At 37.8% G+C, this 17,090-nt stretch overlaps 1 protein-coding gene across 2 annotated transcripts in view; it reads right to left on the bottom strand.

The window, feature by feature from the left end:
* Positions 1–17,090, bottom strand: part of UST (uronyl 2-sulfotransferase) — a 383,123-nt gene that overhangs the window by 128,451 nt on the left and 237,582 nt on the right. For both annotated transcript variants that reach the window (XM_020986581.2, XM_078155078.1), the window contains exon 4: positions 15,760–15,839. In XM_020986581.2, coding sequence (XP_020842240.1) covers positions 15,760–15,839 — 80 coding nt within the window. The remainder of the gene's footprint in view (positions 1–15,759; positions 15,840–17,090) is intronic.

Consider the following 17,090-nt stretch of genomic DNA (forward strand, 5'->3'; position numbering starts at 1 on the left):
ACAGAGGCTGAGAGAGGTTAAGTGACTTGCCCAGGGTCACATAGTTAATAAGTGACTGAAGCAGAATTTGGACTGAGGACTCCCTGACTCCAAGGCCAGCACCACTATGCCACCTAGTTGCCTCAAACAACTTTCTGCTAAACTGAAGGGGAAAAAAACCTAAAACACCAAACTTCTGGAGTAATTTGAAATAAGGCAAATTTCATACTCAAGTTGTCGCTAATTTAACTCCCAGTTTCATTAACATAAATATTGTTTTACAACTTTCTTATTCTTGTTGCTGTTCTTTCAACATTTACCAAAATGATCATGTTTTTGTCAAGTTTTACCTTTTTTTCTTTTAAGTCATTTCCTTAAGTCACTATTCTTTAAAGAGTCTAATGTGGCTTTATTTCATCACACTTACGTACTATACTTAGGTGCCCTTACAGCATTATTGGTTTTACTGTGTTTAATTTTCTTTAATTATTTCTCCATACTCCAGACTTAGAATTGACTTATTATCCACTAGTTCAATATTACATATTATTCATCTAGGAGTAGCTTATATGGTTATTTTCTGAAAAACAGAACCATGGAGAAGTGTTTTTTGTATGATTTTACTAACATCCGAAATATACAGTATAGGATTGGGGAAAGGACACTGGTTTTGGAGTCAGGGGACCTGGGCTTGAAGCCAGGTTGGCTATATAAAACCTATGGCACCCTGGGCAAGATATTTTATCTCCCTAGGCTTTAGATTTCCTTTTTGTAGTATGAGGGGATTGGGTTATACGACCTCTGAGGTTCTTTTGGCTCTAATTTCTAGAAAAGCTATATATGTTTTAGGTTAGTTATGAAGCTAATCCATTTATGTTACAAGAAGCAAAACTCAATTTCATTTGCTGAATAAAGATGTAGTTGTACCTTCCAACTTCCAAATGGATGATGTTCAAAAAGTAATTTGTAAATTGGTTGTTTGGAAATTGAAATACATTTCCTAATATAAATAATGTTATAAATGGTCATTCAGTCTCTAGCCCAGCCTACAAAACTCACTTAATCTACAATGTAGCTAAAATAGTAATAATAATAGCCTAAAAATCCCGTAAAACCTCTGATACATGATGTGGGCCTGTCGGAGCCTTAAACCCCCTGAGCCTAGATCCCCTTTGAGAATAAAGACAGTGGTGGTATATATATATATATATATATATATATGTATCTATGTATGTGTGTATACATATACATATACACATACATGTATGTTTGTGTGTGTACACATATGTGTATATATGTATATGTGTGTGTATATATGTATATGTATGTATATATACATATATATTATATATACATATACATATATATGTATATATATACATATACATATATATGTGTATATATACATATACATATATATGTATATATGTATATGTATATATATACATATACATATATATATGTATATATATATATACATATATACATATATATATATGTATATATGTATATGGAGAGAGAGACAGTCCATAAATCATGGACAATCTTATAGGGATAGTTTAACCAATAGCACACACGCATTTTTGTTTGTTTTGTTTCACTCTGGCCTGGTGGTAAAAATGAGTAATCCACTAATGGGTGCTACATTTAAATTGGTTCTTTCAGGAGTTGTACAATTACAAGGAAAAATTCTTTGCAGTTTGTAGGTACCTTATGCTTGTTTGTTGCATTACATTGAATTGAATTGTGATTTTGTTGTTCAATTGTTTACAGTTGTGCCTGACTCTTCATGACTTCATTTGGGATTTTCTTGGCAAAGATACTAGAGTGGTTTGCCATTTCCTTCTCCAGATCATTTTACGTAATGAGGAAACTGAGACAAATAGGGTTAAATTATTTGTCCAGGGTCACACAGTTAGTAAGTGTATGAGACTGGATTTGAACTCAGGAAGAGGAATCTTCCTGACTCCAAGCCAGATACTCTATCCCCTGCAAAAGAGAATTTATAGAAAAGACCCAATTAAGGTCCACGACCATTTAGATTGTGGGGAAATGAAAGGTTAGTATGAGAATTGTGAAACAGGCATATGAAAAATGCTTTGGATATCTGCAGTCCCTCAGTTATGAACCCTGTATGAGATTGCAAGGCCACTACAATGGCAGAAGGGCAGTTGCCCAAGGAATGACCCACCAAGGTATGGATTTGGCAGTTTTGGTCAGCAAAGGAATCTGGAAGGTCTTCCACACATTCTTAATATCCTCATCCTTTCCCCAGACTTAAAATTTCAGCTGTGTAAAGCTGAGTTACAATCTGGCTGAATTCAAAGGCTAAGATATGGATGTAGCTCCAAAGAATGGCAGACACAGTATTGCTCCATGTTAGAAAATATAGCTTAGGAGAGTGCCAGTGCTTAACCCAGTGCCTGGCACACAATAGGTGCTTAATAAATGCTTATTTTTTGGAAATGTGTGTGTGTATACATGTATGTGTGCATGAGTAACAGCTATTCTATGAGATTCACCTGATAACTCTTGTAGAAGAACTTGACTCAGGTTCTAAAGTTGCCAAGTTTATGCATAGTACTGAAGAGTAGTTGTGATAGGCATAATATATTCTCAAATACAATAGCATAACAATAATCTATTTTTTTACAATACAGCATTTTAAGGCTTACCAACTGCTTTCCTAACAATAACCTTTGGGGTCAGTTCAGTGTGAGCATAATTATCCAAGTTTTCCAGGTAAGGAAACTGAAGTTCAGAAAGGTTGCCTGACTCAGACAGTGTGTGGGCCCATAGTCAGAAAGCATCAAAGCCACAGTCATCCTGTGTGACCTTCAGCATTTCACTCCATGACTCTAGCAATCAATTTTTCTCCATATTATGAAGAGAATAATACCAACCAATTTGACAGGCTTATTGGGAAGAACAGCTAATAAAAAGGTGATTGCAAAGAGCTTTGAACATTAAGTGCTATAGAAATACTTAGATCATAGAACACAAAATTTAACAATAAAATAATAATAACCTAGCTCAGCTTCCAGCTGGAAGACCTCACTCTACAGGAAAGGAGTTGCAGACTATATATTCAGAAGATGTGGAGTTCAGGGCTTCATTCAATTTTTTAAAAGGAAGAAATGAGAAGAGCCAAATGTATACCTTGGATATCCCTAGTTGTTTGTTTTTTTTTTATTTCAGCTTCGGGTAACTCATCTGTAAAATGGGAGTGGGGTATGATAGGTAATGTTTAAGATCTCTTATTGCTCTCACATTCTATTAATCTGTGATTCCTGAGGGAAACTTTTGAAAGACAACATCAAAGCCATTCTTGACTCACAGAGCAGAACCACACGCAGCTGGAATCAAATCAATCACAAAGCACATAATAAACTCACACTTTGCGCCCTCTAAGCTTTTTAGCTTTGTTGGGCTACAAAGAAGTACAAAATATAGTCTCCAGGAGAATACACTGTACTTATGGGGAGAAGATGAACATATAAAATAACCAAGTTCTGAAATATAAGTACTCTACTCACTGTGAGTGCAAAAATTCAGAGAAAAGAGAGATCAGATGGGGTTGAAATAGAGAAGATTTCATGGAGAAGGTGAGACTTGTCCTGGGTTTTGAGGGAGAAACTGGGATAGGCAGAGGGGTACAAGGAATGAGACATGGTTATAAGCAAAAACAAAGCCATGGCAGGAAGGGATGTGGCATGTGCAGGGGAGAGTGAGATTGTCCAAATGGGAACAGAAAGTACAGATGGGTGAGTCTTTGTTGTTTATAATGGGTATGTTCTTAAGAATATGAATAATGCACCAGAAAAACAGAGAGAGAGAGAGAGAGAGAGAGAGAGAGAGAGAGAGAGAGAGAGAGAGAGAGAGAGAGAGAGAGAGACAGAGACAGAGACAGAGAGACAGAGAGAGACAGAGAGACAGAGAAAGACAGAGAGAGACAGAGACAGAGAGACAGGTCATTTATGAAGCACTATAGGCCACACATTGTGCTAAGAGCTGGTTATATAAATAAAAGACAAGACAATCACTGCCCTCAAAGAGCTTACATTCTAACTCGAAAGACAACACAAAGGGGAAGCTGGAAAGTGGGGCTGGGGGAAGGGTGTCCTAGAGAGGGAAAAGCGGCTGTAGGAGAGGAGGAAAAGAAATCTGAAGAATGAGTCCAGCTATGAAGGAGGCAAAGTATGGCTGAGATTCTTCCTGAAATCCTGGTTGGGTCAAGAGAATCACCAATTCAGATACTGGGGCCTCAGGGCAGAAGTTTCTCCAAAGTAGGAAGGAGGTTACTGAGGAAGAAGGAAAGAAGTCCCCAGAATGAGTCTCTTTATACTTTACACCCTCCAACTCTACTGTTAACCCTTAAAATGTTAACAGTCAGGCTCTTTCACTACTCTTAATCACACCCACCCACTCACCTCGGCCACCATCTAGGTAGAAGCTATGAAACCTAGGACAGGATAACTCACCGTTAGAAACTAGCCAAGACTTGATCTTACTCCTTCTACCTTTTAATTTCTTTCTTGGGGTAGGTTGTGGAGAGGAGAGTGAGCTTTCTGATGATAGCCAGGAGGAACAGCTACCTTGGCTAGTTGGAGAATAAGTTATGCAACAGTATTTTTGTGCAGACCACTGCACTGTGTCTGTCACTCTTTTTCCAGGGAATGTTCTGTTTGTGCTCCAATTGAGGTGGGGCACTCTCTCTTATTCTCCCAGGGCAAAGGAGGGAGGTATAAGGCCTTAGAATAAGAGGATTTTGGCATTCAGTAGGGCTGGGAGTTGGTCTTGGTTGAGGCCACTGGAAAGCAGGATGTTGAATTAATAAAACAACAAACCATGGTTCAATGGACAATAAGGTCCTCTGATTACGTAAAACAAACATAAATGGGAGCCCAAACTGTGGAGGGCCTTAAAATGAGGGCAGAGGAGTTTGGATTTGACACAAAAGGGCAATAGGGAGTCATTTTAGGTTCTTGAACAAGGGAGTGCCTTGATAAAAGAAGAGGTATTGGTGGCAGAAAATATGATGAATTGGAGTGGGGCTGAGTGGAATGTGCCAGAATATTTAAATGTTTCAAATTGAACTTTTGAGCCACATAGATAAAGGATTCTGGGGCTCTCAGTGGTTTTTGAAGCTTTTGTCAGCATCATGAAAATGTGAAAGACATGAAATAGGAACAGATTACTTTGCTAATGAAAATGGAAACAAAGACAACATTTGGGAATGAAAAATGGAAACCAAATTGAATTATGGAATTAGCAAAATTGAATTAATTTATATAATATTGCCATCAGAGGGCAGGCTTTGTTCATATCAACAATTAAGAACAGAGTAGGAAGGAGGAAACGTGTCCAACATCCTTAGCTCAACTGAATTTTGCAAAGCCTGCTCCTTTGGAAGATTGATTTATCTTTTGAAAGAGTTGAAGCCACTGTCTCAGAAAACCAAGGAAGTAAAAGAGGAAGCAAAGGAGGGTGAAGGATTCCTGAAAGCGGGAGGAAGAATAAAATGAAAAATAAATGCCAAGAGGAAAAAATGGTAGCTATAACTATTTAAAGAATTCTTTTCCCATGTAATTTACGCGAGCTTTTCCTTGCTGGTATTTTGATAGGCACAGGAAACTGAAATAAGATTCAATAATGTTTTCACTGGAAACAGAAATTGGGAAAAATACGTGGAATGGAAAAAGAATTACAAAAAAATCTCAGGAACAAGATAAAGGAAAACCAATAATATGGCATTTAAACAATCCTACTGTGAGCATAATGTAATCACCCTTCTTTCCCTAGCTGCCAGTGAATATCAATTAAAAGACAGATCTGTTTCTCCAGCGACACTGATGAAACAGTAAGAAAAGATCCTTTAATCCTTCTAACAATGAGCATTTGTTCACATGGGCTTGGAAGACACATTTAAGTGTAGTCTATAACTCTTCTTTTGCAGTCAGCTCTATTTCAGAAAAAAAAATACTTATATAAAGGCCACTGTTGTTGTTGGGATGGTCAGCCTTTTTATTTTGTTTTGTTTGAAAGCAATATTTTATGTTAGTAAAAGCAATACTTCAGAAATATCTTGGAAATGTTAAATGTAAGCCAGTTCGGATAAATATTAAACACCCTATTGTTATAAAAATCGAAGCATCTTTAATTTATTGATCCAAATAGATTGCCTAAATTACATGTCTAGTATAGGAAAACTTGATTTGTACAGATGACTACTGCTATAACAGTAACAACAACACCACCACCACCACCACCACCACCATACTATTTACAGAATTTATATACCACTTTAAAGTCTGCAAAATGCTTTACATATTTTATCTTATTTGATCCTCGTGATTCCATGAGGTAGATGCTATTATTATTCCCATTTTACAGACAGCAAAACTGAAGCTGAGAGAGATTAAGTGACTTGGCCAGAGTCATAAAGCTAGTAAGTATCTGAAACAGGATTTGAACTCTAGTTTTTCTGACTGTAAATCCAAGGCTCCATCTGCTATGCCACCTAGTTGTCTCTAATTCAAAGAGATCTGTGAATACAGATTTTAATAAGTAGATACCTTTATTGGCTTTGAACACTCCCTGGTTTTAAAGTCTGAAGGCTTGAGTTGGAATCCCGGCTCCCCTACTTACTTACTATCCAAGTGACCTTCAATTAGTCATTTCATCTTCCCCTCTGTGGGCCTCAATTGGGAGATGGAAGATTGGACTAGATGATCTCTTTCCAGCTATAGTATTGTAAACCAATTACAAGTCCGGAAGTTTATGTTTGACTGTCCATTTTGATCTCCAATCCATGGTTTCTGAGGCTTAATAGCAAGTTATAGTTGATTGATTTGAGTCTCACTTGTCCTTTCCCATCAGGTGATTGTAGTAGAGAAGACTGAAATAGCCACAGGAGTTTGAAGAATTTATGAATTTTTAAAAAATCAGCCCCTGAATAACACAGTTGAAGGCATGATATTACAACACTTATTTGATGCCTTTCCAAAGACGTTCTTTCAAGATAAAACTTCTACATTCCATGCTTTAAAAAAAAAAAGAATTAGGTTTGGTATGATTCCAGATGCTTTTGAAGCCTTTAAAGTAGAAAAAATTTACACATAAAAGAGTAGATGCATAAAGTGTGGCTAAACATTCATTTTCAAATATTACTTTGCCATAAAATATACTGCAGGCTAGTATTAAAATGAGGAAAGACTAAAGACTAAATTACCAATCTGCATTAGTAGAAGGAATTTCTTCATTGTGAGTATTAGTATGGTATCAGGGATGGGACTTGAACTCAGGTCTTCTTGACTTCCAGGACAGTTCTCTATTTACTACACCATACTGCCTCTGTAATAGCTATTCACCTATCTTAGACTTGTGATTTCACTGGTATTGGACACTCTTACTGAGTGCATATATCCAACTGTCTGGCAATTTATTGTTTCAGAATTCTCTAGTCACTGAGAGATTAAGTGATTTGCCCAGAGTCACAAAAGTAGGATGTATTACAGGTGGGACTGAAACCCAGCTCTTTCTGACTCAGAGTTAGCTCTATCTACTACACCATGCTGCATTATCTTAGAGTCCATGAATAAAAGTATAATATTTATATTGGGTCAATTTATAGTTCCTGTTCTCTGACATAGCAAAGTGAGAATTCTTACCTCAGGAGCAATGACAAGAGGGCCATCAGTTAACAAGCATTTATTTAGTGCTTGCTATGTGCCATGCACTGTGTTAAGCATTGGGAATACAAGCAAAAAGAGACAGTTATTGCCCTCCAGGAGGGCATATTATATTTTAATGGGGAAAGGTAACACATAAAATGAAGGTGAAAAGGTGAAGCTGGTACCCTATGTGGGAAGTGAAGATATGGCTGGCCTACAAGCGCTAGCTGTAAATGACAGTGTTGGGAGAAACCATTAAATCACAGAGGGAGCAAAGGGTACTTTGGAGGTATGAATTCCTGGGCTGAGGTGTGATCTCCCAGGATGGAGACTTTTCTAGAGAATGAGAAATGAAGGTAGCTGAGCTTTATAGTTTATTGACCATAAGGCTCAATTCTGGCTCAGGTATATATTATACTGTTTTCCTCTCTAAGGCTCTTCTGTTTCTACATCATATGAGAATGACATTCAGCCCTTAATCATTAAGAAGAGGCAGGGATAACACAAGAGAACATAAATATTGTTTCTATTTTGCTTCAGAATATAGCCAGAAATACAGCCACATTCACTTGATGTCCAATTCATTTTTGTTATTTGTGTTCTGGGATTTAACCTGGTTTATTGCAGATAATTTATAAATCTGATAATTTATTATTCAAAATATTCCAGAGGCACAGGTGGTGGAAGCTGAGATGGTTGATTTGTTCAGGATTAACTAGAGTAAGCAGGAGGAATTAATCATGACAGCAGGAGAGGAGAAGGTGACAAGGGAACCCAGAGAGATAACTACAAAGCAGGAGTTCTTAACTTGTTGTATTATGGACCTCTTTTTTTGGTGAAGTCTATGGACCCTTCCTCAGAATGACATTTTCAAATGTATAAAATAAAATATTTGGGATTGTGAAGGGAATAAATTACACTGAAAAAAGGGGTATGTTTCCATTCATATTCAAGAAGCCCCTGAAATCTACTCATTAATAATGTAGGAATATATGGATCCCAGGTTAAGAATCCCTGCTTTAAGGATATAACAATCGATCAAAAATAATTAATTCCTTACTATGCACTTCCTATTACTATTACTAAGCACTCACTGGGTGACAGGTATTGTGTTAGGCAAAGAGAAAAGAGAAAAATGAAAGTCTCTGCTCTTGGGGGTAGTTTATAATTTAATAGGGGATTCACATGTATCTGTAACACATAAAATGAAGTTGAAAAGGGGTAGGGCTGGTGCCCTGTGTGGGAAATGAAAAGATGGCAGGCCTAGATGCCTGCTGTAAATGAAGGTCCTGGGAGGGATTATATACATATATCTACTTCTAGATATGTATGTATACACATACCTATATATGCATACATACATATTATATATGTGTGTGTATGTATACACACACAGACATATACATATCCGTGTACCTATTCTTCTCTTCTCTCATTCAGCCATCAATCAGGCCTAGTTTAGGCCTTCATTATCTACTGTCTAGAAAGAGCCTTCTAACTGATCTCTCCTTCTCATTCCCTTGCCATTCCAGTCCACCCTCCAATCCACACAGCTGCCAAAGTATTTTTTTCCAAAGTACAAGTTCTAGTACAAGTACAAGTTCTAAACATGTCACTCCACTGCTCATTGAGCTCCAGTGAATCCTTATCACTTTTAGGATCAAATATGTCCTCTGACACTTAGAACTCTTTATAACCCATCTCCTTCCCACTTTTCTAGGCTTTTCCCATCTTATTCCCTTCCACACACTTTGTTGTTCAGTTGTTGTCATGTCCTAACTCTCCAAGACCCCGTTTGGGGTTTTCTTGACAGAGATACTAGAGTGGTTTGCCATTTCTTTCTCCAGCTCATTTTACAGATGAGGAAACTGAGGCAAACAGGGATAAGTGATTTGTCCAAGGTCCCACAGCTAGTAAGTATCTGAGGCCAGATTTGAACTCAGGTCCTCCTGACTCCAGACCTGGTATTCTATCCAATATGCACCACCTTGCTGCTCGCCACTGCCTCCCCACCCCTCCACGTGCTCTGCAATCCAGTTATACTGGCCCCTTTGCAATTCCTTGAGTACGACTCTCCATCTCTCATCTCAATAACTAGCTGTTCCCCATGCCTGGAGTGCTCTGCTTCCTAGCTTCTTAAAGACTCCCACCTTCTATAGGAGACCTTTCCCTGCTTCCCCCACTTCCTTATTGTGACTACCTTTCACTTTCAGATAGCCATCATCTATTCTGTGTCTTATATGTATCTAGTTACTTACAAGCTGTCTCCTCCATTACATTTTCTAATATACTATACATATAATTCTGTACATGCCATACATTCTGTACAGTAGGGACTGGGTTTTTTCCTTTCTATGTACTTCCAATGCTTAGCACATTGCCTGCTATGTTCCCAAGCAATTAACAAACACTTGTCGACTTACTAAGTTACATATATAAGTACATATAGAACAAAAAATAAATACAAATATAAGAATATAAATAAAAATATATTTATATACCATAAATATATATATATATATATATATATATAATAAATACAAATATAAAAATAAATTCAACATAATTGAGGGAAATGTGGAGAGTGCTAGGCCTGGAGGCAGGAAGACTCATCTTAATGAGTTCAAATCTGGCCTCAGACACTTATTAGCTGTGTGAACCTGGTCAAGCACTTTACCCTGTTTGCCTCAGTTTCCTCATCTATAAAATGAGCTGGAAAAAGAAATGGCAAGCTGCTCCAGTATCCCTGAGAAGAAAACCCCAAATGGGGTCATGAAGGTTGGACATGACTGAAAAATAACAAATTGAGGGAGGTAAGGCACTAGCAGTCTGGGGTTTAGGAAAAGCTCCATGTTGGCTGTGGTGTTTCTAAAGAGTCTTGAAGGATCCTATGAGGTGGAGAAGAGGAAGTTCTAGGCATAGGAAGACAGTCGGTGAAGGCACAGTGCTAGGAGTGTGAAGACCTGCAAGAAAGCCAATTTGGCTAGACTGTAGAGTGCAGGAAGATGAGTAATGTTTAATAGGTCTGGATAAGTTGGTTGGGGACTAGTTGTGAAGGGCATTAAAAACCAAACAAAGGAGTTTATATTTCACAAGAGGCAATAGGGAGGCACTGGATTTTATTTAGTTGGGAATGACGTAGTGAGACCTATACTTAAGGGAAATCACTTTGGCTGCTGTGTGGATGATGAATTAGAATAGGGAGGGATCTGGGGCAAAGAGACTAATTAGGGGTGATTGTCTCTGTAGGACAAAGAGATAGAGATCTCGTAACAGCTGATGTTTGGGGGGAAAGGCCAAAGAAATTCTAGTGTTCATTGGCTATGGTACCAGACCCTGTTGGGAGAGAGTTATATGTGAGCAAATTTCCTTATTATGAACATGGATTGTAATAAACCAAGAGACAAGAGTAGGGCATGAGACATGACTTAGAAGAACCAAGAGGTATTTGAAGCTGGTAGCTAAGCCAGTCTTTAATGGACCTAGTTGTGTCTACCATCTAAGTTCTGTTAATGAGCTGGGAGCCAGGGACAGACCTCCATGGTACAAAAGGTCAGAATCAGGTAAAAACAGAATTTGCAAATAGATTTGGTGTTGCGAACAGCACAGGGATGCCAGACTTATGGAAGTCTAGCCTCCACGTATCTGGCCATATAGCCTCAGAGAAGTGGGGACCTCACATGCCAATTTGCGTCAAGAGGAAGAGGATGTACATTCACCACAAGGGAGAGAGCTTCTTAAATCTAACTGGCTACGGGGTCTGCTTCAGACAGACAAAGACAGAGAGGACAGGTTTATGTAAGAAGAAAAAGGGAACCTGAGGTGGTGGTGGAGGAGGAGAGGATGAGGATATAGCTTGCTACTTTCCAAATAGAGCAGGAAGCCTTAAACCCAGGGAGAAAGATCTTAGGTGGTCAGATTGGGAAGGATCTCCCTCATTCAGGGACCTGGGAGACAAAGATATCACTTCTCTAAGTTGATGGCCACAGAGTCAGGGATGATGGGAAGCATTCTAATTCCTTGCAAGACATCTAGGAAGATTAGTGGTGGCATAGTAAGTTTTCTTCTTCTTTTTTTAATTTTTAGGCAATTGGGATTAAGTGACTTGCCCAGAGTCACACAGCTAGTAAGTGTCAAGTGTTTGGTCATTTGAACTCAGGTCCTCCTGACTTCAGGGCGGGTGCTCTATCCACTGCCATCTAGCTGCTCCTGTAAGTTTTCTTCTTGCTACAGGGTCAGCTCTTCCTTCCTTACTTTTTTTTTTCAGGAACAAAGAAACAGTCTCTGGAAGGGCTGAGCTACATAATAACCTGGCCAAACTGAATTTATTAGCTAGAAATCCAGCTCTAACAAGAGTGGACTGGACTGACTCAGAGAAGAAACCAGGAAGAAGAGATGCCAGTCAGGCAAGAGAAGGGGCATTGAAGATGAAGGCCTGGTTTCTGGCACATTTTGCACGTAGGATCAGGATTAACTGATGAGAACTCTTTTAACTTGGAAATTTTCCCTTTCTTTGTTATTTTAATCCCTTGTATGTTTCCTTATAGTGCTTAGTAATAAGACCTTTACAATCTAAAGAAGGATTATGAGTTGTTTCCAGGGAATGGAACAAGGAAGAAAGGAAAAGCCTACACCCTTTCCAACAAAGTTACCCTGGGTGGCTAAACTTAGTATGAAGAGGAAAGTAGGGGTCACCAGTGGTCACCACAAGGTTTTGGATTTTGCTGGTGGAAAAAGCAGGGTTTTGGAGGACAGTGGGGCACATTTGTGAAACATCAATGATCATCAGAAACGTGTGTGTGTTATGTGTGTGAATATCCATGGGTGTGTGTGTATGTGTGTGTGTGAGTGTGTAGTCTAAGCTAGCATAGAGCCCACTAGAAGCTAAAGTCAATATGTTTATAGCCAATTACAATTCAGAATTGTACCTTGGAGAAAGAGTATAACTGTAAAGGCTTAAAAGGTGGCAGGAGGAGAGTTTGGGATTCAAGCCTTCCAGGGACCTATTCCTTCTCCAAGGGGACGGTATCATGAACTACAGAGCAACCTTCTTAGGGAATCTCTGTTCATCTCTAAGAAATAAGGCCTTTTGTGTTTGTTTGTTTTTCAGTCACAGCAAAAAGAGAAGTGGCAAGAACCTCAGGTCATGATAGGGCCAAGGTGTCCCATGATGTCTAGGGAACTTCCCCCAGCAGTCAAATCCTGTCTTACCTCCCAAAGGTCAACATTACTTAAAAGAAGACTATCTCTGACCAATCTTGTTTTCCAGTTAACTGATAATGCTTATAGCATTTTAGCTGAATTTTCTGCTTTGTTGATATTAATGATTAATTTGTATCTGGCTAGCACCATGGTAGCAAATTCCTTTGAATCTCAAATGTTTGACAGCCTCTCTGCTCCAGGAAAATTTTTTAAAAATGCAGTTCTGTACAGACTAATGATCTTGTTGTCTTCCCTATTAGCATGAGAGTTCTTTGAAGGCAGGGAATGTTTTCACCTTTTTCTATCCCTAGCACTTAGCACAGTGCCTGGCACATAGTAAGAACTTACTAATGTTTGTTGATTGACTGGTTGAATTCTTAGCCACATAATATGATGCATCTGAAAGTGTTTTGAGTGTTTTTTTTTTAATTTAAAGCATCGTACAAGTGTAAAATATTATTATTCCATTATATCTGAGTTACAGAATCGGAATCTTAGAGTTAGACGTGAATTAGGCTATCTCCTCTATGAAGCATAAATTACCTCTCTAATATCTCCAGCTAATGGTTAACTACTACTACTACTACTACTACTACTACTACTACTACTACTACTACTACTCTATGACTACTACTACTACTACTATAGCTACCATTAATAATGGTATTTACATATTTACATAACACTCTTAGTTTTGTGAAGTAATGTTATCTCATTTAATCTTCACAACAACTTTTTGAGGTAGGTGCCATTATTAGTTATCCTCATTTTACAGAAGAGGAAACTGAGACTGAGAGACTGTGTCTTGCTGTGTTTTGTTGTTGCTCAGTCATTCAGACATGTCTGACTCTTCATGACCTTGTGGACCACAGCACGCCATATACTGCACGTGGGGTTGTCTCGGTAAAGATATTGGAGTGTATTGCCATTTCCTTCTCCAATGGATTAAGGCAAACAGAGATTCAATGACTAGTCTGATTAAACAGCTGTATTTAACAGCTGTGAGGCAGGGGCTTGAACCCAGGTCTTTATGACTTCAGGTCTAACCCTCTCTCCACTACACTACCTTCTAGCTTCTGTCTGAATATCTTTGTAACAAGGTACTCATTACAATGAGACAGCCCATTGTATTTTCTGACAACTTAATCAATGCCTGGAAGTTCTTTACTCATTGGGGAGAAATTTAATGCACTATAGAAATCCACATAGAAACTAAGGGATAAGGGACTTAGAGGAATTCAATGACAGCAACTTTTGTTAAAAACCAATACTTCATAATAAAAATCACTTCCTACTTTGTATTTTTTTAAAGTGATTTGAGTTTGTTGGATATTTTTGTAAAGCAGGGATCACTTTATTAAGTTATCTTGTACCTTCTCTTCTGTAGGCTAAATTTCACCATTTCTCTAACCCGTTCTCAGAATATCTGTTTTTCATTCTCTGGATGCCTGTTGCTCTTCTGCCTCCTCTCCTATTTCTGTGCATCTTTTTAAAAGTTTGATGATTCAAACCTGGATAAGCTAATGTAACAAGAGTCCGACAAATGTTTTCTGAAACTGAAAGGGATCAGAGGCATAATAGGGATTGTTTCCTCCAACCCACTCATTCTATGAATGAGGAAACTAAGGCTCAGAAAGCTCCAAGTTTGAATATCTATTTAGAGTTGGAGATTCATAATGTCTAATAATATTTAAACATATATGAACTATAAATGAGTATCAAAAGGTGAATTTTTTGAAAAGGAAAACAAGTGAAAATGGCTGTAAACAACTGCAGTTCAAATTATAAGGGAGCACTTTAAGACTCAAAACAAAACAAGAAAAAACAATCCAAAAAATTCTTATTCGCAATATGAATTCTATCCTTTCGTTTTACCTGAAGTGGAAACTACCAATTGGAAATCATCTTCATGTTTCTGCTAACAAAGAAAAAAGAATATTGAGCAACATGGCTATTTTAAAAGACAATTGAACATATTTCTGGTAGGTATTTTAAGAAGCAGGCTGCTGCTCCGATCTGTTAAATAAAATCACTGCAGATTCCTCTCTTCTCCTGCTATACTTTCACTGGGGCAGGGAAAGGAGGGTGATTCTGCTGCCATGGTTACTGAGACTAACCACCTGAAGTCTCTTTCTCAGCAGATGGAACATTCTCTATACAGCTTTAGAGCCAGTATTGCTCCATTACCAAGTTGTTCCCAGGGTCCTGGTCATGGTGTCCTAGGGTTTTTGTTGTTCAGTCATTTCAGTTGTGTCTGACTCTGTGACCCTATCTGGAGTTTTCTTGGCAAAGATACTAGAGTGGTTTGCCATTTCTTTCTCCAGCTCATTTTACAGATGAGGAAACTTAGGCAGATGGGGTTAAGTGACTTGACCAGGGTCACATATCTAGTAAGTGTCTGAGGCTGGATTTGAACTCAACTCCTAACTCTAGGCCCAGCACTATATCTACTGTACCACCTAGCAGCCCAGATTCTTAAGATTATACATTTAGAGATAGAAAGGACCTTAGAGGCAACGTAGTCTAACCTCATCATTTAACAGATGAGGAAACTGTGGACAAAAGAGGTTAAACCCAAGGTCATGGAGGTATTTGAGTGGCAGAGGTAGGATTTGAGCCCAAATCCTTGAATTCCATATCTAGGGCACTTTTCCACCAAACTGTAGAAAAATACAAAACAAAAATTCATTAACAACATATTCAATCTTCTGAGAACACCAACCCCTGTTGATCCCAGATCTCATTATTGTTTGTTCTAGTATCACACTGAATTATTACTGAGAATTATCTTTTAGAGAGAAATAAAAACACTTTGAGAGTAAAGATTGATTTAAAAATAATTGTTCATAAGCTATAGACTTGGGCATGCCAAAAAAGAAATGAGAACTACCAAAGTGGGAAATACCTGGAGAAGTTGAGAAAATGAACATGACGAGTGAATAAATAGGGCTGTTCCGCAGTACTTATATTTTTAATCAATTCCATCTGAAAAAAAAAAGAAAAGGAAAAGAGGTTTTAAATATGAAATTAACTGAGCCAAAGGGTGTTATTTGCTTGGCATCATTCATGCATACTCTTACCTCTTGGACCAAGTCAGCAGATTTACATTTTCTGAAACATTAGCAAATTTGAAATAAGCTTGCTACAGTATTTAGCATATTATTCCAAGAGTTTATGATCCTGTGTCTAATTCAGTTAACCACTACCATGCAAACAATGTGACAGATTAATTGATTGGAATGAGCTAATAAACATGTTGTACTGAAACGTAAGTGAAGACAGAACCTTGATCTCCCAGTTAAACCTAAATCTAGACAAGATGTTAACCATGATTTTATTCTTCTATAAAGATAAGTTATTGAGATTTGCAAGAACATTCGAGGCAGTTATCTCTGGATTTTTAAAACATGTAAATAAAACCATGTGATTCTTTGTGATTTTCTATTTGGGCTCCGACCATTTATAGAGAAAATATTTTATGAAGTGCACACAAACTCCCAAACCTCTTGAGGTTAACCAGACCATGTCTTATCTGGTCTGCTCTAAATTATAAATCATGCTGGTCTTAGTGGGTGGCCGCTGAGTTATTTAAATTTTATTCTTCATAACAGCAAATAACAAAGTGGAAAGGTATTTCATGAGAGTGTAAATCTCTAACTTTTACAGACTTCTGGAACATGTCAGGGTCCAGAAAGTGTTAAGTGAAAACTATAAAAAATTCCAGGCATTTTTTTTATTCTCTGCCTTCCTGACTTCTGCCTTCCTTGTATTTTCTAATTGACCTCATCAAAAAAACATACAAATTACATATTTTTTAAAAAGAAAAAGAAATTTGTCACTGTGACATCTGAAGAGCAACAGAATTACACAAATCTATTCAGTGCTTAATAACATCTTACAAGTTGGGGCACCACAAATTCATTAAAAAATGATAAAATATGCATTAAGATATGAAGAAGCTGTAATATCTAAGTTTTCCTTAATCCTTCCATTTAACCATTTTTAAGCAATAGCTATTTCTTGCAGATCCTCTAACTCATATGTCAGTGTACTGACTGTGCTCTTATATATTTATTTGGGTTGATAATGGTTGTTTGAGTAAATATTTGTAACAGGGGATCATCCAAGACCTCCTCACCCACTTGCCTATTAGGAAAGAATAAGAACATGTAGCAAACAGAAAGATTCAACACATATATACTCAGCCCTGTCAACCCTATTGGCTAAAATCATGAT

The sequence above is a fragment of the Phascolarctos cinereus genome, unplaced genomic scaffold (assembly GCF_003287225.1).
Source record: "Phascolarctos cinereus isolate Bilbo 61053 unplaced genomic scaffold, phaCin_HiC Scaffold_5;HRSCAF=322, whole genome shotgun sequence".
Lineage (NCBI taxonomy): Eukaryota > Metazoa > Chordata > Mammalia > Diprotodontia > Phascolarctidae > Phascolarctos > Phascolarctos cinereus.